The 21,973-nt window shown below is 43.4% G+C and overlaps 1 protein-coding gene across 1 annotated transcript in view; it reads left to right on the plus strand.

Annotated features, from left to right (window-relative positions):
• The first annotated feature begins 9,534 nt into the window (after positions 1-9,534).
• Positions 9,535-21,973, plus strand: part of pard6b (par-6 partitioning defective 6 homolog beta (C. elegans)) — a 39,080-nt gene continuing 26,641 nt past the window's right edge. The window contains exons 1-2 of the mRNA XM_080734222.1: positions 9,535-9,920; positions 12,258-12,480. Of these exons, the coding sequence (XP_080590348.1) occupies positions 9,858-9,920; positions 12,258-12,480 (286 nt within the window). The 5' untranslated portion in view covers positions 9,535-9,857. The remainder of the gene's footprint in view (positions 9,921-12,257; positions 12,481-21,973) is intronic.

A 21,973-nucleotide genomic window follows, 5' to 3' on the forward strand; every position in this document is an offset into this window, starting at 1 on the left:
ATGGAGACTGTAATAGCTTTGAGAATGACTTCCACTAAGGGGAAAACTAATTCCCAGTTTCCCACACAAGCTAAAACCAAATTTCCAAGCTTCATCCTACATAGCAGTAGTCAGAAATTAATCAATTTCAAGTTCTTGGCATTGGCAGCATTTTAATATGGTGAATGTGTTCATTTGTTTTGCTCCTAAGACATTTGCTCCTAAGGCATGGTCTCATTTACATTCTTAGCAGTTGTGTATACCTATCCCATGAGTCTATAAATAATGCCTGTACAACACTGTACTTTATAAAACAAATTCTACTTTGGTTTGAACTTCACATACGTAGGAGACTGTTGGTCAGCAGCCATGTTGTTTGTCAACCAAGAATCATATTCTGCCTGATGTATCTTAGGCTAGTCGTGCAATGGTGTTCCCTGCTGAAAACGGCTGAACTCGCATCTAGCTTGTAAATCGCCTATTTTCGCCACGGGAGACCAGCATGCAACTAAGTATAAATCAGGCTTTATGACAGGGAGAAATATGGTATTTAATTATATATCCAATATTTCAAAGGCCAAGTCATTGGCGATGGTTCGTGAATTTGTATCAATGTGGATTGTATTATGATATTGTTTCATTGTCTTGGAAATCACTTGATAGTTCCAGGAAAGAGCAATATTGTTTGCCAATATTGCACGCATGCTGTTTTAGTGGTAGTTGAGACACGGATTGTTTATCTCAGGATAACACTTTACAAATTTGATGTTTGGACCAACACCAAGCATTTAGATCAGGGGTTGGCAACTTTGTTGATGTACAGTAGAGCAGTGGTTCCCAAACTTTATCTCGAGACCCAAAACCACTTAAAGGGATTGTGCACCTAAACTATTACTTTCTTTCTATCAATTACTCCCCCATGGAGACTTATATTCATGGATATTTTCTTTTTGCCACTATACAAAGAGCCTGTTTTGTTCCCTATGGAGACACAAAGAGTCTCCTCAAATAATGTGACAAAAACAAAAGAATATCCATGAATTCAATCATTTTGTGGGTGAACTATCTCTTTAAGCCCTATTTAATAGTGAAAAGCTCATGCAATTTTTTTTTTTTTTTAAGAAACTTGCAAAACGTAAAATAAATGATATTTACTTGACTCATACAAATGGTTGGGTGAACCAAACGTGTCCCACCAACCCAGTTTGGTTAACACAATTTCCGCACTCACTCCAGGGAGGCACATTGCATATCTTCACTCTAATCCCATCATTCAAATAACCCCTATTAGTCACATAACGTAATAATAAATCAAAGTGTAATGTTTATATTTAATTTCCAATCAACTTAGTAATATACATTAACTTTATGAACTTGACGTACACAATACAATAATTAAAATGTGTCATGTAAAGGTGCATGTTTGTAATTGGAACAGCTGAAATATTGAACTGCAGGCCACATTTAAAGGGGAAGACCACCCATTTTCAATATTGAACTATGTCATTAATATACCTTAGAGGAGTTGTGTGGAAATAGAAAAAAAGTCCCCCCCCTTCTGTGTTGCAAAGAACTGGAGGATTGCTTTTGGGGTTTGTATTGTAAAGTACAATGTGTGATGTCATCAAGTTGTTGTTATATTAATGACAAATTTCAATATTGAAAATGGGTGGTCTTCCCCATTAAGTGGAGGTGGGGAGCCCATGTGGGCCCTGGCCCACCAGTTGGCCTTGTATGATCTGGATTCCATGGACCTAAAGAATAGAAGAGGCTAATGTTTTCTTTAACCTGTGACAATATAGGAAACAAGGAAGCTCATTTGGGTGCTATTGGCTTTCAGGGACAAACTTTGAGTACATGAAAAGAAGGATGGTATTATGTTTATGGAAGAGCCACAACAAACCAATAAGGCCTGTTGCTGTTGATTAGATGGCTGGCGAAGAACAGCTTTGGTTAGAAATAGAACACAATGTTTTAACCCTTTGTGGAGGCACATCATGGACATGGTGTGTGTGTGTGTGTGTGTGTGTGTGTGTGTGTGTGTGTGTGTGTGTGTGTGTGTGTGTGTGTGTGTGTGTGTGTGTGTGTGTGTGTGTGTGTGTGTGTGTGTGTGTGTGTGTGTGTGTGTGTGTGTGTGTGTGTGTGTGTGTGTTTCTGGGTGGGAGGGTGGGTCTATCAAATTGAATCTCAACTGATAAGTTGAGTTCAGTACCAATCCAGGTGAACTGAGCAGAGATCAGATCGATACGACATTCATTCCATTTATGTCCCCTTCCTTTGCCTCCCTTGGAAGGGAGAGAAATCTAAAATGGAGGGAAACTGCCCCTGTGTGCGAGTACGAGAGGGAGAGAGAAAACACCCCCCCCCCCACACACACACACACACACACACCCCTCGCTAGTTGCTCAGTGTTGCTATGCTGGTTTAAGGAGAAGCGGAGAGAGAGAATGAGTGAGGGAAAAAGGGTGAGAGAGAGTGAGTGGTGGGCGGGGAAGGGGGAGAGTGGGGGAGGCTGGAGGGAGGCCTAGCAGGCTGTGGGGGAGGCGGAGGCCTCATCTGCAGTGCTGTGTGCAGAAGGAGCCGCTTAACAGCCTTTCATGGGGGGAGGGGAGAGGGAGACAGCGAGAGAGAGAGAGAGAGAGAGAGGGAGGGAGGGAGGGAGGGAGGGACAGAAGGAGGAGAGTTAGGGGAAGGAGAGAAGGAGACAAGGGGAGTGAGAGAGACAGGCTCACGAAGGGAAGGGAAGAGAGGGAGACAGTGTGTGAGAGAGACGGAGAGGAAGGGGCAGGGGAGGGGGGGGAGGAAAGGGGTGAGGAAAGGAGCTTTTTGTAATGGCGTCAGAGGGAGTAGCTACTGGCGCCCCCTGTAGACGGGAGAGAGAGGCCCTCCTGTCTCTGCTTTTCCCCTACTGTCAGACACAAAAGAAGTATTAGACTTGAGACTCAACATGGCGCTTAATGGTTAATGGTAATGAGACTAATTGGCAGAGGAGAGACCGTAGGTCAATTTAGTTTTTCTCACTTTCACCCCACCTGGTCTGCCCCACCACACATGCACACGCACGCACACACACACACACACACACACACACACACACACACACACTTACACACACACCTGAACACTAATCGTACACACACCTCAGGGTCTGTCCACACATGCACGCACGCGCACACACGCACACAGACAAAGGCGAACACCAGCTGCAGAGATGGTGAACGGGAAAAGGAGGATGGAGAGAGGAAGGGATAGACAGAATAAAAGGGTGAGAGAGGGGAGGAGAGTGGCACGAGGCCTTGAAAGGCATGAGGAAAAGAGGGCTCATCTGCAGCACTTGGAGAGAGAAAGGGGAGACAGGGAGGGGAGGTGGGAGAGAGACCGACTGATGAGAGGAGAGGAAAGGGAGGGGGGGGGGGGGGGTTGGGAGGAGCGGCAGCAGCGAGGGAGACAGAGAAAGAGGGGGAGAGTGAGTAAGCCCAATTTATACTTTGTCGTACGACAGTGGCGCGCACCGAAAATAGCAGATCTACAAGCTCACAGCGTGTCCCAAAATGCAACGCTTTGTGAGCTTGTAGGTCTGCTATTTTCGGCACGCGACACCACCGTGTGACAGAGCATAAATTAGGCATCGAGAGAGAGAGAGGGAGAGGGAGAGAGACTGAGAGGAGATCTTTGGGTGAGGGATGGGGGTGGGGAGAGAGCAGCTTGTAATGGAGGTCTATAGCAGAGTTGCTGATGGCGCCTCCTGTAGGAAAGTGGCAAAACAGAATCATGGTAAATAGTACTGTTAGTGTTAACCCAGACCATGGAGGGAGCAACACAGGCTGGTCTGTGGAACAGCTGATTTCATACTCATTTGATCCATCCGTGCAATTAAATAGCATAGAACATTTTTACAATATAAAAAGTTCTATGAAAACAAGACTGACCGAAAAAAAGAGAACCTAGTAGGACTCAATTAAAGATCTACAGTAATCCTGTTCTTCTCACACCTCATGCAATGCAGCTAGAGGTCACACAGATCAGGGTCCAAAACTGGGACAATAACACAATCAGTGAAGAGATGGAGGGAGAGAGAGAGATAGAGTGAGTGTGTGTGTGTGTGTGTGTGTGTGTGTGTGTGTGTGTGTGTGTGTGTGTGTGTGTGTGTGTGTGTGTGTGTGTGTGTGTGTGTGAGAGAGAGAGAGAGAGAGAGAGAGAGAGATAACAGCAGCTGCCCAGATTGAGAGAGAGAGAGAGGGGGGGGGGGGGGTATGAAAGAAAGAAAGGACTTGCAGACTGCGGGGGAGGCAGAGGGGGGGCTGATCTGCAGTGCTGTGCAGAGGTGGGAGAGAGAGGGGTGATTGGGGGAGGGAAGGGAAGCAAGGGAGAGCGAGACAGCAGAGAGAGGGGGGGGGGGCTGGGGAGGAGTGGGGGAGTGGAAGAAAGACAGAAAACTAAGCATGAGGGAGGGAGGGAGGGGGAGAGAGAAGGGAGGGGGGGGTGAGAAGCCATGAGATGGTGGTTGTTCCAAAAGCTCATGCTAGCGCCCCCTCCAGGCAATGTTGGAGTGACTCCTGGCATTGCTGTCTCTCTCCAGTGCCAGACAGTCAGCAGCAGCACACAGTTCAAATTGTTTGTGGAGTGGATTGGGTACAAGTTCATTCAAAGAGAGAGACAGCTAGACCTACAGTATCACTTATTTTCTGTAATAAGGGACAGAGATCCTTGTGAGAGTGCCACGATCTTAGATAGGCTTGGCCAGACTATAATATACTAATGCAGCTAAATAACTGCGGTATATATCCATCCCCATCCCCACCTTGTTTTAACATGGGTGGATTGTTTAGCTGTGCTAGGCTACCACGATGTAGGGAGGGTGACAGAAGTGGGGTGGGGAATAGTATACAGATGGAAAACATTGATAAAGAAAACGGAGTGATCAAGTGTAAATCAAAACTAGAAAGAAATCAATTGAAAAGTGCAAGTGTGGTTGCCTATCTATTGACTGGATAGCCAAATTGTCATGTGAAGCTTGACCAATCCTCAAGCTAGCACCACTCCCCCATTGAACTCAATGGACTGACTCTATAATGGTGACGTCACGAGAATGCTGCTTCCTGATTGGCTATGTTTACGCAATGTTTGTGTTCCGGATTAGAACAATAGTGTGGTTGCCCTAATGGCAACCACACTAACTAGAAAGATGCTATTCTGGGAAATTGCAAGTGACGTGACGCGAGTCACACTGAATTCTGTCGTACCATTTGAATTTCCCCCATTCAAGTCAATGGGGAAAATGTATTCACTAATAAATTAATGGCCATATATGGAGATCTCTGTGTCAGTCCTTGTCCCTTTTATGCCCATATTATATGGAGATCCCTGATGTCATCAATATTAAGCCCATATCTTGGAATGCTATAGAGAACTTACCTAGCCCTCATGGGGAATGCCTATACTGAAAATAAGTCAGCATCTGTATTGAAGCTGGCACACTAATCTTGGCTACCTTAACTATTAGGTCAAACTTACTCAAGTGCTCAGAGATAGCGTTGTGGTTAAAGGACCATACCAGCAGCGTTATTACATGTCATTATCTATTGTCAAGTTTGGCCAGTGGCCACATAAATAAACCATAACCATTTCCCCCAACATTGCTTATTGTTGTAGGTATCGTGTTTATTTTGTCCAGAATCAATATTATACAGAATGTTATTTTCTTTTACCCAAATTTTTATCCCACGATTTTTTGTAACCCATTTTTTTCACCTGTCAATTGTAATCCTGCGCTACACTCCCTCTGCCAACCTGGGGAGTCAGGGAGAGCAACGGACTGACCTCATGCTTCCTTCCTTCTATGCATGAGGATGGATTCCAAGCCACTTCTTTTCACCTGACGGGGGGAGGGTGTGCAGCTGGCAGAGTGCGGAAGGCCTGATTTGCAGTGCTGTGAAGGGGCAAAGGAGGGGAGAGAGAGAGAGGGAGTGAGAGGATGGGAGGGAGAGTTGGGGTTGGGGTTGGGGAGGCATGATGAGCAGCAAGGAGCTCTGAATGGTGCTAGCCTGGCATAGCCAGACTATATACTAATGCAGCTAACTAACTGCAGTATACTGTGTGTTAACATGGGTGGATTGTTTAGTTGTGCTAGGCTAGAATGGTGCCATGGGAGCAGCTACTGGCAGGGCAGTTACCTTTATAATTAACTAGAAAGTGTGGTTGCACCAACACAGTTAATGGCCGTTGGAATCTGAGGAATCCAATCTGAAAAATAGCAATTCAAATTTGGTGTTGATTTGATGTTTATGATACTGTAGTGTAGTGTATGTATAGTATACGGATATATATTTTTATAGGCCCACTAATTTCACATGCCAATTACAATGTCCTAAAATGACCTGTAACTAGGGGATAAGACCAAAAACAAAATAAGAAAGTGCACTTTTCAGAGAGCATGTTTCTGCTGGTGGGGTCCACGGGGCCCCCAAGGCTCACATGTTACATCACTGATACTAAACAGTGTCTCCGCCATGGTAACAGAGGCATGCTGAAACAATGCCCAAATAATGTCTGTCTGACATGATGAAACAAGTGACCATTTGGAGATGACTGACATCACTAACTGACATCACTACAATGCCAAAATTTGGAGATTACATCACAGACTGGCCTGGACACGGAACACCATATGGGCATAAAAGAGAGCCAGACAGACAGACAGACGAATACAATGGGTATTGCACAACTAGACGTCAATGGTGACTATTTTGCCCAACGGGCACCGGTCTGGGTTCTCCAACATTACTTCTGAGACTCCTCAGGGACATTCAATCTCTCATTTACTGTGCACTCATATAGGCTACTGTGCACACCCCCGGGCACCGGACTAGTCCCTATATAATACGTGCATTAAAATGGACTCAGAGACAGACAGACAGACGGGTACAGTGGATACTATGGCAATGGGTGCAATTAATAATTGGGTGGGACATACATTTCCCATTGTTTTTTAACTGTTTGTGATTGCTTAAATACTTTATTACACATTTGTTAACATTACAGGTACAGTCAAAGGTTATTGTTTCCATTGTGGTCCATTGTACTCAATTAATCAGTCACACATACCGGTACATACATACTGTACATACACACATACATACAATACGATACAATACATGTATTGGAAGACAACTCAGTAGCATCATATCATCATAAGCCAAGGTTACAGAGAAAAAGAGAAAGGAGGGGTGGAGGCGGGGGGCAGAGGATGCTACTACCAAGGTGTTCAAGGAGTTAAAATCACCTGTTCACCAGAACCAGAGACCACATCACACCAGTCCTCATGACTTTCACTGGCCCTCAACGAAAAACAGATCTGAAGATACTGATCACCACCTACAAGGCCCTCAACAACCAGGCTCTGACCTCCTCTTAACGCCACACCCATCCCGCTCCCTCAGGTCTGGTGATGCCAAACCTCTGACATCTCCAAGACAAAGAAACAAACCTGGGCTGACAGGGCTTTCTCCATATGGAGCTGACTCCCAGTCCCAACTCACTTGAAAGCTGCCCACCCTCGCCATGTTTAAAACCACACTCAAAATCCTTTTCAGACTTTTATCCCCTGCCTAATTAAAATGTTTACATTTTACCGTTTTGTTTTGTAAAGCAACTTTGAGTATTTAGAAAAGCGCTGCATAAATTGCATGTATGTATGTATGTATGTATGTATGTATTTGTACCTGTATCGTATGTATATATGTATGTATGTATGTATTTGTACCTGTATCGTATGTATGTATGTATACTGTATGTATTTGTACCTGTACGTACGTATGTATGTATGTATGTATGTATGTATGTATGTATGTATGTATGTATGTATGTAGGCTATGTAATGTATGTATGTATGTATGTATGTATGTATGTATGTATGTATGTATGTATGTATGTATGTACTGTATGTACTGTATGTATGTAGGGTATGGCTATGTAATATGTAGGCTATGTAATGTATGTATGTATGTACCTGTATGTATGTATGTATGTATGTATGTATGTATGTATGTATGTATGTATGTATGTATGTATGAATGACGTATGTATGTATGTAAGGTCATTGAGTCAACAATGTGATATCACAACAGGTCAGCTATAGACATTGAGGTGTTACCCACTGACCCACAGATGTGACTGGATCTGTCGGGTTTCATAGTAAACTAAACTGCGACCTAAAGTTGCAATTATATTGTATTGTTGTTAGCATAGTCTTGCTGAATATGGCAGGTGATGGCACACCTGCCACACACACCAGCATTTCTTGCTTACCTCCTATATCTTGAATCAGCACATTGGCATCAGCCACCAACACTGACATACACCATGGCCATAACCTTCCATGTGGTCTGGTCCCACTTTGTCTGCTTGGATTAGATTGAGTTGATTGTTATTAGTTAGTAAATTGGCAGTTTGTTCAAAATAACATCCATATTTAGGTCTATATTAAGAAATTAACCTTAGCTGTATTTCAATATTGCTGTATTCATCCTGTCAATATTTAGCTATGGAAAAATGGAACCCAGGTTCCATTATACAAATAGTGTTCCACATTTCAAATACTAAACTCATCATCATCATCATCATCACGTTTGTTTTTGTTTCTTAGGCCCATATCCTACTTCCTGACTAAATAACACAGTCCAATGACAGAACCATGTGGCTATACAACTAGCCAGGAGATGTCGCTATACAACTACTTTATCATGTAGCTATGGTACAAGTGCTTGGTAACGTCCAGATACATAATATATTTAATACTAGTGATAGTGAAAATATCCGATCATCAAACTAGCAAAGCGGCACGAAGCAACACGTTGTGCGCTTGTTGATCTGCTATTTTCACTAGCTTGGGTCCGGGCCGGGCAACTATAATAGTCTATCTCTTTTGGGTCTCTCTCGACCTGAAAAGTTTGGGAACCACTGATTTAGGGCAGGGTTAATGAGAACGAGAAGGATCTCAACGGAAATATTGCCTTACCTGAGTTTCCTTCTAGTTGACCTAAGGTCAACTGATACAAGGTCAATGACCTTGTATCAGTGAACTGTGCTGTCATGAAACTCAGAAACTGTAGGTTACCTTTTCCTATGCAAAACTTCTAATAAATACCTCAATCAATCAATCAATCATTCAATTAAACCATTATCTCTTCTGGCTGCTTTTTCTTTTTTAAAGCTGGCCTAGAAAGAAAGAAATAAACAAACAAAGAAGAAACCGAAAACAACACACAAAAGTGTATCGTTTTTTGTAATAATGGGATTTTTTGGGGGATTAATATGATTAATAATGTAGCAGCCTATGCCTAATTAATTATTCATTCATTTTTAATTAATATTCTTTTCTTATTTGGGGGGGGGGGGGGGCAAGCGAGGAGGGAGCTCTTATTGTGAAAGGTGGAGTCACTAGTGTGATGTGATGGTGAAGTCTGCCTGGTGGCGTCGCTAGGCGATTTCACAGAGCTCAGAGAGAGAGGCAGTCCAGACAGTCAGTCGTCAGTCGCTGCTAGAGCACAGGAGGACAGTAGTGCTGGTGGTGGTGGTGGTAAAGAAGCTGCTGGCTATGGCAAGTATGGAAGATAAGTTTACAACAGAGTAGAGAGGAGGGCTGGTCGGCAGGCGCTGTCGCAGAGGAGGAGGAGGAGGAGGGGGACAACGCAACGCAAAACTCTCTGGACTGGAATTATACCGTCGATGCAATATTTGGGATAATAACATTACTACTACAACTAGAGCGACGGATACGAGTGGGAGCTCAGCCCCCCGGGAGGGTAGTGTGTGTGCGTGTGTGTATGTGTGTGTGCGTGAGAGAGTGTGCGAGGAGCTGCGGGTCCTGCTAGCGAAACATGAACAAAACCCACAGAGTGCCGAGCAACCGATGTCTCAGTGCCGTGGAGGTGAAGAGCAAGGTGCGCCTTTTTACCTGTCTGTGTCTGTCGCAGTCTGTCTGGGCCAAAAAGAGACGATCTACAAAAGATCTGCTCTTTTGGGGCCAAGTGACATAGGCCTAAATGGCTTTTAGCTATAACATTACTTATAGTGTTGTTGTTGTTATACGGCTATAGCTAGCTGGTCATTTTGAAAAGAAGACTGAACATGTTGAGTTGTATTTATTGTTGACCTATAACTATGTGTCTGAGCCGTTATTACACCTGTCACCAGTGGTGGGGAAAAAGTAGGCTTCTCACATTTTTACTCAAGTAAAGGTATCAATATTGCAATGTAGAAATACTCTGATTCAAGTTTTACTCAAAATGTACTTGAGTAAAAATACAAAAGTATTGGCATCAAAATGTAGCCTATTTAAAGTACCAAAAGTAAAAGTACTCGTTATGCAGAATGTCCCATTTCAAGTTTTCAAATTTGTAAAAGAAATCTTCAAAGTAACGAGTAACTAAAGTTTTCAAATACATGTAGTGGATTAAAAGTACAATATATTCCACTGAGATGTAGTGGAGTAGAAGTAAAAGTATTGAAAATACTCCAGTAAAGTACAAATACCTCAAAACTGTAAGTACAATAGGCTACTTGAGTAGGCTAAATGTACATAGTTGCTTACACACCACTGAACATTACAGCTGGTTTGTTATACGGCTATAGCTATAGCTGACAGCTGCTCATTTTGAAAAAGACTGAACATCTTGAGTATTGTTGGCGTATAACTGTGAGTCTGAGCCGTTATTACAACAACAACACCTGTCACAAACTGTCCCATCTTCGAGTCGTAGCTGCTCCGTTTTTTTTTTTTACTATAGATTTATGACTCCACAACGTTGATCTTCAGACAGTCCGGCTCCTTAATAATCCCTGTCAGTTTACATTAAGTTATTGCTGGATAGTTGTAGTGAGCATTTGCCGGGAGTTCTTATGATGGCGACAGCAGCGCACCTGTCGTCCTCCTTCCGCTGCCTGCTCACAGGTGTCCCATAGTAGCCTAGGCCATAGGCTGTCCGTGACGTGTTCATAATAATGGCGTCTTCTTTGGCCCGTGGCTTGATTACACAGACAAACACGGGAGGCTCTATATAGGCCTCGTCTTGGAACTCTGCGAATTCTGCTTTTCAAAGAAAGTGACCTATTTCTCTCAGAAACCGTTATTGGCTCAAATATTTGCTGATAGTAAAGCAACTCCTGGCTAATTGTTGACATTACTCTTGAGGAACATTCATTGCTGAATTGTAACACCAGGTAATCCAAACCTTTTTTTGGAATCCCTCAACCCAAATTGAATAATGTAGTCTTGAACTTGGACCCTCCCCACAAACAGATTCCCCTGGAAGCACACATACGTTAGAATATAGTTATATATAGGCTATATTGGCCTTATTGTCATGTGAGCTATAGGATGACACTACCTTGTTGAAAATAATTTAAGATAATACAGCTTTGTAATGATTAATTTAGATAACTGCTAGCTTGGCAATGAACAGATCATCCCCTGTCAATGCTGGGCAACAGTATCCACAACACTGTGTCTCTACACCAAAATAACATTACTATTGAGCCTGCAGTGAGCTGTCTCATCAGAGTTGGAGTAGCTTACAGTATGTGCAGTGATTGATCCAGCAGTTGTCAGATCCCATACACAACTCCTCATCTGTTATTAATATTTATAAGCCATTAATGTGTGTGTGTGTGTGTGTGTGTGTGTGTGTGTGTGTGTGTGTGTGTGTGTGTGTGTGTGTGTGTGTGTGTGTTATAACATACACATGACATACCTACCTTTGCATGCTAAACATATCAGACTGTAGGGCTAGGCAATATTGATCTATGTAGTGTATGAGACTATATTGTATATCTTGACGTGATTACGTCTGAAGCGTTGTCTTACATGCTTTTATAGCCTGCCTATTTATACTTGCACATACAGTAGGCCTATCTTTTCCCCACACATTTCCAAAATTAGCCACTCCAATCCATAAGCTCACAATGCGTGATATGACATCACAACGTGCTGTGAGCTTGTAGTTTGTAAATTCTTTCTATTTTTGAAAACGTTTAAAATAATACGATATTATCATCCCATTATTGATTTTGAGGTATTAGGTAAAAAGTAAAGCCGCCACATGATAGCCACCACACCACAATAATGTGAGATCTTGCACATTGCAAGTTTGTTTCTATAAAGAGTGCTTCTCTATTGTGGTTGTATACAGTATCTGTGTGTGGATGTGGGTGTGCGTGAGAGAGAGTGTACCATCAGTTGTCAGTTGTACTGTTCCTCAGTCTTGTTTTATCGTAAACAGTTTGGAGCGGAGTTCCGTCGATTCTCCCTGGACCGATCGAAGCCCGGCCGCTTTGATGAGTTCTACGGACTCCTGCAGCACGTGCACCGCATCCCCAATGTGGAGCTGCTGGTGGGATACGCGGACGTGCACGGGGACCTGCTGCCCATCAACAATGATGACAACTACCACAAGGCCATCTCTGTGGCCAGCCCGCTGCTCAGGCTGTTCCTGCAGAGAAAAGGTAGGGAAGGGAACACGTGTCTTGATTGGGTAGCCTATACTTTCCTGTTTAAGTTATCATGCAAAGTTTTTGTTGTAAACAAGCAGGCCTCCAAACACCCTATTTTCAATGTACTCACTGTTGTATTGTATGACAGGGGTCTTCAACGTTTTTAGTTGAGAGAGAGATGAAGCAGGGACCCCCCACAACCTTTTCATAGATTCCATATACCGGTAGTTTCATTGTTTGACAGCACAATCATCTATATATTTTGGATTCACGTTAATGTGGGTTTTCAGATATTTAACCACTTGAACCGTCAATACAAGTTTCTATCACACAAAGATTTAGAGGACCCCCTGTAGTAACTCTGAGGACCACCTAGGGGTCCCGGGCCCCTTGTAGTATGGTATTGCACTGTCATCAGAGGGGGGCAGAGTGAGGTTATAAAGGAAAATAAATAGTTAAGACTGTGGTTTTACAAACATCCAAAACGTTCAACAGAACTGACTGAATTTCTGACTGACTGAAAAAAAAAAAACAGAATTTGCACGACGTCATAAAAAGGAAGGAAATTAAAGGAATGTCAGTTTATAACCCCACCACTCCAAAAAATGTGTTTGAATAAATTGGCTCGTAAACAAAATCTAACGCCGTCTTTTACCTGATAGGATAGGACATTTATAGGAGAAACAAAGCATTTGTTTGTTTAATTGCGTAGCTTCCACAGTGTTCTATTCTCTCTGATCATCATTTATTCGTTTCTCAGGAGGGGGTTGTGGTTCAATTAGGAGCCACCTTTTGGGCAACAAGCGTGGCAGAGCGGTCACATGGGAACCGTGTGTTTACTGTGTGGGTGACATTCAGTTCATGAAAATAAAGGAGAGCTGTCATAACTGTACCGGTACATGATGTTTACACTATCTTGCTACCGCTGTCTCTTCGCTTCCTCGTATTCAGGTTGTTGCCCAGTTGCTGATCGTGAAGAATTCTTTTGATTGTTCTCATTTAGAGAAGTGCAGCAATCGCTGTTGTTTTCCACTCCCAACTACTGTTCTTTTTTAGTTTTTTTTATGTGAAAGGCCACTAGTTTTTCTCTTTCCATTTCAAGACGTTTTTTGGACAATCAGTGTGGATCCTTTTACCCCAAATCATTGGGTCCAACCTGTTGAAAGGCGGGAACGCCACTGGGTCTGCTGTGGTGTGTTGTGTTTAAGCTCATCTAGCTGTGCCATATGACCCTATAGAAGCTAAGCCACTTTGTCAGGAGGAGATTAGTGGGGTCACTGTGTAGCGCTGCGTGGGACTGTGTTTCAATTACACGCTCCAGACACTAGCCCCATGCTGGGGCTCACTGCCGCTCACCACACACACACACACACACAAATACACGCACGATGCGGGCATCTTGCACGCTAAGGCAGACAGTGACGCACACAAAACACACATCACCATGCTTACACTGAAAACACACATACACTCATACACACACACACGCACACGCAGGAAAGCAACCACAAACCCCTACAGACCCCCGCAGACCCCCCTGCGTCCTGCCCCTAATTGCCCTCTGTCTCACCCAACCCCCTTTACCAAACTGCTAAGCGGGCCGGTTGGTCCCAGCTTATATCAGCCTGCAGTACACGGATGGATGCAGCAAATTTGCAGCGTAGGCCTATATTATGGACCATGTATTATCTATCTGCAGTCAGTCTATCTATATATATATCAACAGCGGAGTTAATTGCTCCGCATTTCTACAGCGGGGACAAATTGGGTTTGCCAGGCCAGGGGCCAACTCCAAAATGCTTTTAACAACAGGATGGAGAGCGTGGTTTGTTTATTTGGAAAGTGTCTTGCTGCTGACACATCGTCTCTCGGTCTCTTGGCAATGTGATGCCAAAGGAATGACGGGGATGTTGTTTTGGAGAGTAATGAGAGAGCCAGTGGCCGTCTCAATTGTGTCTGTGGTGAGAATCGGGCTGATGACTCTCAACACCAGGCTACCCCCTCCCCGTTTAACCCTCATACCGGTAGGTCCATACTGTATTTTACAGCCGGAAGGCCCCAGGATATTGATTGATTGAATACTTTATAATAGTACAGTCAAATGTTACGCTAAAAGGATAACACTAAAATCCCCAGGCTTGTTTCCTTTGTGATCCATTGTACTCAATTCATCAGTAAGCCATACAATACAATACAATATAATACGATACATATCGGTAGAAAGCTCGGTAGCATCAAAAGTTATTCTTACAGAGAGGGATGGGGGCGGGGGGCAGAGGATGCTACTACCAAGGTATATACTGTAGTTGTAGAGGTGGTTCAACTGTCCTTCACCACCAAGTGGCTGGGTTTGATTCCTTGCTCGATGAGGTGAGGGAAAGTGGGTTGATAACAAGCTAAATCATAGCTAATCTATAAACATTACGTCCAGTGGACACAATATAAAAAAAAGATAACATCACATCCTTCCTCTGTTACGTTTTTACTCTGGTAAGTCCTTATACCAGAGCATCATTATCCATTAGTTAATACATGTTAACATTTGCCTGTGTGATTGTCTGAGTGTCTTAACGTTTAGTGTGATGCGAGTGGTCATCGTTGCATAAGAGCGGAGCAGGGCTTGAGATGGGCCAGGGTGTTTTGTGCGTTCTTACTTGGCCTGTGTGGATGGAATGCTGCAGTGAAATCTCATGATCATCCCAGGCGGAATGTGTTTACAGTTCATAAAGGCCATGCTTAAGATTAGCAGTCATCGTAGCTAACGTACCACGTAATGATCATTTCAAGTGATAATCATATTTTGTATGTCTGAACAGTGCCCTTTACATAGGCCATATATCACAAAACATCACAAGGTTATTTTGTTACTTGACGGCATTTCCGTGTGGAAAGTTGTACATAGCCCAAGCATTCTCCTCTGTGTGTGTTTTGTTTCATTCAGTGTTTTATTCAACAGTGAGCAGACTGCAGAGGCATGAATGGACGGTAGGCCATGAGTGTCACGTCTGTCGTAGAATTGTCGTGGTCCGTTTCTTGAATAATGCCTGCATTGTCAACGTTTACGCTTCAACGCTACATCACCGGCCAGCTAATAATGACGTATTGTTCAATGCTGACGCTGTGTGAGTGTGTATCTGTGTGTGGGTTGACTGGGTTCTCTGTGGGGTTGTCTGTATGGTTTTGTATGTTGTGTCATAGTTGCACACAGTTGTATTTTTCAGGGGGAAACATCCCCATCTCTGTGTCTCTCTTTCTTTCTCTCGCTTTTGAACAATGTGTTGGATGAGTGTTGAGCGCCGTCAGTGAGGTGGCTTCTGTTTACTTGTTGCCATAGCAGCATTGAAGAGGCCTGTTCATAGGTGGATTAACAGCTCTGGAGGTTCTTTTGGGGGCTGATGGGAGCCGCAAAGCATGCTGGGAAGATTACCATGACCACTCAGGCTCAAGTGGAAGACAACTGGCCAAATTCACCCACCACTACCAGTTTAGCCATATGTACTGATTATCATCTACAGTAGCTGTAGTGTTTTGGCTGGTCCATTGTCGTAATGGTGACGTATCCACTCTCAGCCAGCCCAAAGGAAAGCATTATATATTATGCTGATCAAAGATCAAACACAGGTGAAGTGAAGAAGGCTGTTTCCTGGTTCTTCCCACTGAAGAGCTCTCATGACACAGAAACGACTCTGTTTGTGTTAATGTTGTGAATAATCTTGTGAATGTTGCGGTTACCCATCCACTACGCAGAAGATACTGTTTATTTGGTGATGTGGTTGATATGGTGCCTTTAATTACATTTTTAAATCAGCAGTAGGTTTTGTCTAAAGAGCTGTGTGGTCTTTAGCTAACCCCCAACTTAAAGCTACACTATGTACTGCTATAACTTTCACGGCCCGGATTTGAACCCAGGTCTCCTGCGCAAGTGCTGCATGGCATTCATTTTTAATACTATTAAATATCAATTACTGTATATTCATATCAAATGGAACAGAATTATTGGAAATGATGCTCGTGAATTATGTAAATATACTACAAATAAACGATGGTCGTATTTAAAATCGGTCTTTGCCATTTTATGGTTGCGGGTTATTTTAGGAAAGTGTAAATGAAATTCGTACAGTATGTCTTAGCGCATTGAATGTGCTCAGCCCATCACAAGGCGTTGTCTTGCATTTCAAAGAAGAAAAGAAAACAGTAATTCTATCATGGCCCTTGTGGCAACTTTGTCTCAGGATATTTCTGGTGAGTGAGTCACCCCTGAAGGCCTTTGCACTTACAGTCTGACAAAGAAAAGTGATATGCGTCAGCAGGTCCCTGTGGTGGAAACTGTTTCATGTTTTGTCTTTTGGTTTCATACTAATGACTGACAGGGAAATCGGTGCACCACTCAGGTGTCTGTAGGTGTATTTGATTAGTGGACGGCATGAGTATTTCATGGGTATGCGACATACGCGGACGTCACGTGACATCATGTTTGTATAGTGTGTGCCAGCGGCTACGTCATTGTAGTCCTTAGCGGCCATTTCTTGGGTCAAAACACAGGTGTTTCAATTGTTTGATTGCATAGAACTAATGCAATAGTCTAATCAGAACACCTGTGTAAGGCTGTGTTTACCCAAGAAATGGCCGCTCTTAGAACTACATTTGGCACACCCTATATGTCAGTCAACGAGTACATTCCATATCATTGCTGTTAGGAGGAAAACTTGTATCTCCATGTTTCATCTTTTATTCACATGTTTAAAATTAATAACCCTATTTTATATTTTGTTGTAAGACAGTGTCACGCAAAAGTAGCAAAACTATAAAAAAAATAGCAGATCTGCAAGCTCTGCTTGCTATTCAGACTATTTTGGGGGAGAAAATGTGAAAGATGTGCCTATGACAATGCCAAAAATGGGGATGAAAGTGTTTAGTTCTGTCTGTGGGTTTTATAAATATTTCACCAATGAAAAGTATTAACAAGAGCCTGTGACTAAATAACTACACTGGATTCATTCCTTGACAAGTAACGGTTTTAGACATAGGGTTTCCACATGACAGCAACGATAATATATTCACAACCCATACACTACGTATATACAGTACACCAGTGGTTCCCAAACCTTTTTGTCTCAGGGCACCCTACAAATATTTTTTTAATCTGAGGCACCCTTACATTATAATTTTCACTCCCAGGACCTTATATTTATAGAATATCGTCGTTGTCGGGTGGAAACCTTGTATGTCCAAAACCGTTCATTTTGTATTTATCATCTATAAAATGTACTAAACTAGTGAAAACAGCAGATCTACAAGCACACAACGCCTCGTAACGTGAGGCGTTGTGTGCTTGTAGATCGGCTGTTTTCTTGGAGAAACTTGGAGATACGAGGTTTCTGCCCGACAGTGACAATATTTCAGTGATTATGTTGCGAGGAAAACGTTGAGATAATAGCCATTTTGGTTAGAACTGACTGAAAATAACTTTGTACTTCAAGTTTCCAAATACATTCCAAATATCATCAAATCAAATATCTTGCGGCACCCCTGGACTGCCGTCACGGCACCCCAGGGTGCCCCGTCACCCACTTTGAAAATCCCTGCAGTACACACATAAAATCATGAATACACCCTTTTGCACCTGTAGCACGGAATCTCTCTCTCTCAGTCTCTGGGTGTGAATGTGTATTCGGCTGGACCAGTGATGTCACCCTCAGCTCACACAGTTTCAACCTGACTAGCTCATAAATCTTTAGGAGGGAGAGGGAGAAAGGTAGAGATGGGGGAATTGCGTGCGTGCGTCCGTGCGTGCTTGTGTCTCTCTCTCTCTCTCTTTCGCTCTCTCCCAACCGAGACTGCCTGAGTAATTAGTAACCACTGCATGAGTCATCCAGCCAGAGAATAGAAATAGTACAGTACAGGACAGTTCATAAAGCAAGCAACGGAGCATGAAAACGAGCACTGGGTCTTTGGAATGGGTAGATACTGTATATAGTACGAGTGTGACGCCCTAAAGGGCGAGGTCACGCACATGGGCGCGTGCACGCATCCAGAACAGGTCAGCTATATCCTTCTGCTGAGCTGGGATGATATTGATCACATCAGGGATCTCCATGTATGGGCATAAAAGGGACAAGGACGGAATTCATTTGCAACATCATTGTGATGTCAGAACAGGTCAGCTATATCCTCCTGCTGAGCTGGGATGAGGTGTCACGCACTGTGACGCACGCACGCACAGGATCTGGAGGTTTTTATGGTAGTCAGAGATAGAGAAAAACACACCTTAGTGCTACTTAAAATATTTTGGTGTATGACATATTTATCTACCTTCCATCAATATTTAATGCATTCATTAAAAAACAAACTCGTTTCTAGTTCAAGCGATAACACTCGCACAGGCAGACGAGGAATACGAAAGAGAGCCAGAAAGGAAAATTGAGAGAATAAATTAAAGTGAGAATGTCAGACATGACACCAGGATGAAGTAGGGCTCTGTTGGAGAGAGAAACGATGAAAGCAGAGATGACAGTGGAGGAGAGATGACAGTGCCTTGCGAAAGTATTCACCCGCTTCTCTTTATCCGTATCTTGTTATGTTACAGCCTTATTTAATATGTTTGCAAATGTGTTAAAAATAATGTGCACAAGTATTCACAATTACTTTACTCAATACTTTGTTGAAGCACATCGGGCAGCAATTATAGCTTCAATTCTTATGATGCGAGTTTGATGCTACAACATGGCACACCTATTTTGGGGCAGTTTCTCCCATTCTTCTTTTCATATCTTCTCAAGCTGCATCAGGTTGCTTTGGTGCACAGCCATCTTCAGATTTCTCCAGAGTTGTTCAATGGGATTTAGAGATGCTCCGATTGCGATCTTTGGGGCCGATACGATCACCGATCAAATGGAATCAGTATCTGCCAATACCGATATTTCCGATCACAGCACCAAATCCATAAATTCTTCTATTTATTGTGTTACTGTTGCAGCATTTATATATTTAACTAGAAATACTGTTCCTACGAAACAGTGTGGGCTCGCATGGAACACCATGTATGGGCACAAAGTTCTACCCTTTGGCTGCTCTTCATTGGCTAAGGGCCCTGAGGGAGGGTTGCCAAAAAAGTTTGCTAATAATATGGGGTTGTGAGATCAAAAAGTTTGAGAACCCCTGGTCTAGACATTACACTTGGCTTTCAGGCCAAGCCAGATGGGTGCCTTTGGGCAAACTCCAAATGGGCTGTCATCATGTGCCTTTCATTGGCTTCCATCTGGCCACTCTACCATGAAGGCCTGATTGGGGGAGTGCTGCAGAGATGCTTGTCCTTCTGGAAGGTTCGCCCATCTCCACAGAGGCACACTGGGGCTCTGTCAGAGTGACCATTGGGATCTTGGCCACCTCCCTGACCAAGACCATCTCCCCCTTAATTAATACAAAATATGATTATAAAATATGACCTCAGATTTTGTCTTTATGGGGTACAAGAGGTTTGCGCCTGCTCCGCCCGTTTTATAGTAAGATAGTAGGGACTTTAAGCCAGCACAGTTTTCAGGACGGCTCCGCCGGGCGGAAGTACAGCTGCTATGACGCGATCACCGTAGCAGTCAAAATCGTTAAGCAAACAGCCGTCGGTGATGGGTTCCCACCCCTTTTACTGAACTCTTTGGTTCCCATGGTGACGCGTCTATGCAGCAGACGTTGTAGACACTACGTGGAAAGGTAGCTTCTGCCGTTGTAGGAACTTTGCCTACAATGGAGAGCTGTACATATGTGGTGGTCTCAACTCAAACAAAGAACAGACCATCAGTTATATGTGGAAATTCAATCCAGTTACCTTCTCCAGGAAGGTTGAGCCCAAAGGGAAACGCCCATCTCAGATATATGATGTGCTGTTACATGGTGGGAGATCGTATCATCCTCTTTGGAGGAGACAACGCACCTGATGACCTGTATGTCCTAGTCTGAAGACCTGTATAGAGATCCGTGTTCATATACATAGAGTAACTGACGTCACGGTAGCTACTCCAATTTGTGACTTGAGTGTATGTACTATGTCCAATAATTTGATACACTGTCCATGTGTATATTACTGTATGTACGTCCCTATTTGTATGTCCCTTAACTGACAACATACCCCCCTGTAACATCATGTGGGTATATATACGGTACATCATCATCATAGATCATCATCATACTGTACTTGGCATGCTACTCGAACCCACACTGTTTCTTCAAGATTCAAGATTATTGTATTTGGTCCTGAGGGAAATTGGTCTTGGACATGCAGGCTGCTATACATAACATACAACAAGAAAAACAGAAAGAAAGAACATTTACAAGAATAGTGCAAAGCACACAGTGCTGACATACAGTTAAAGTGCGTACACTACATTTCATTTCAGTTACTTTATGTGTACTTTATGAACACGGATCCGTACTAATAATACATTTACGTATTAATACATTTACGTACTAAAACAGACAGTGAAACGTAGGAGTGGTTTGCACTGCTCAAAAAGGAATTTAATCCATGTTTGGATAAGGCTGTAACAAAATGTGAACGGGGTGAATACTTTCTCATGGCACTGTACAAGGTGGGAAGAGTTCAGATAAAAGACTCCGGAGTGACATTCTTCTCATGGAGGCCCATCTTCTCACTTAGTTGAGACAGCAAAAAAGCAAAAAAAAAAAAAAGTGTGTGTGTTTTGATTAATTTGAATCAGATTGTTTTTCTATTTCAATTCATTTACATGAACTTTTTAAAACCTTATACGACTGGTACGAATTGGTAAGATGGAGTGGAGGGATAGGAGGGAGGGGGGGGGATCTCTTTGGGCCTAATAACAGAGATGGAGGGATGAAAGAGGGAGGACAGAGAGAACGGGTAGCATTAAGGAAGGAAGAATGTACCAGGCATTGTTTAGACAAGACGTATAATGAGAGAGAGAGGAGGAGAATGGAGAAGAGGGGAGTAGTGTATGAGTGCGATAGGAATGCAGAGAGAGAGAGAGAGAGAGAGAGAGAGAGGGAGAGGAGCATTGCGGGGTGGTCGGGGTGGGGGGATAGTATTAGTTAAGGAGGAATGCAGAGTGAGGCCCTCGCTGAGAGAGATGGAGGGGGCTGGCTGGGTGGAATGTAGCCAAGCTCTGATCACCTCTGCCGGCTAGATTAGACAGGACAGCAGGCCTGACCGGCGCTGCCCACTAGAGAGGCTGGTCTGCATTAACGGCAATGAGAGAGTGGGTGGGTGGGGGGGGGTGGGGGGGGGGGGGGGTACAGAGACAGGATGAGTGAATGAGAGATAACAGGAAATGCTGAAAATAGGGGGAAAGTGGAAGGGAAAGAGAGAAATCGATAGAGATCTATGAAACAGATGGAGGTGGCAGATATTTAGGTAAATGCAGAGCATGAGGGGATGAGTGCGAGTAGGACGTGGACCAGTCAAGCCCAGCCCTGCAGAATCGCAGAGGACTCGACTGGCTGGACTCAATGGCCTTGGACTGGTAACGATTCTAAC

This window comes from Nannobrachium achirus (genome assembly GCF_963921795.1).
Source record: "Nannobrachium achirus genome assembly, chromosome: 9".
In the NCBI taxonomy this organism is placed as follows: Eukaryota; Metazoa; Chordata; class Actinopteri; order Myctophiformes; family Myctophidae; genus Nannobrachium; species Nannobrachium achirus.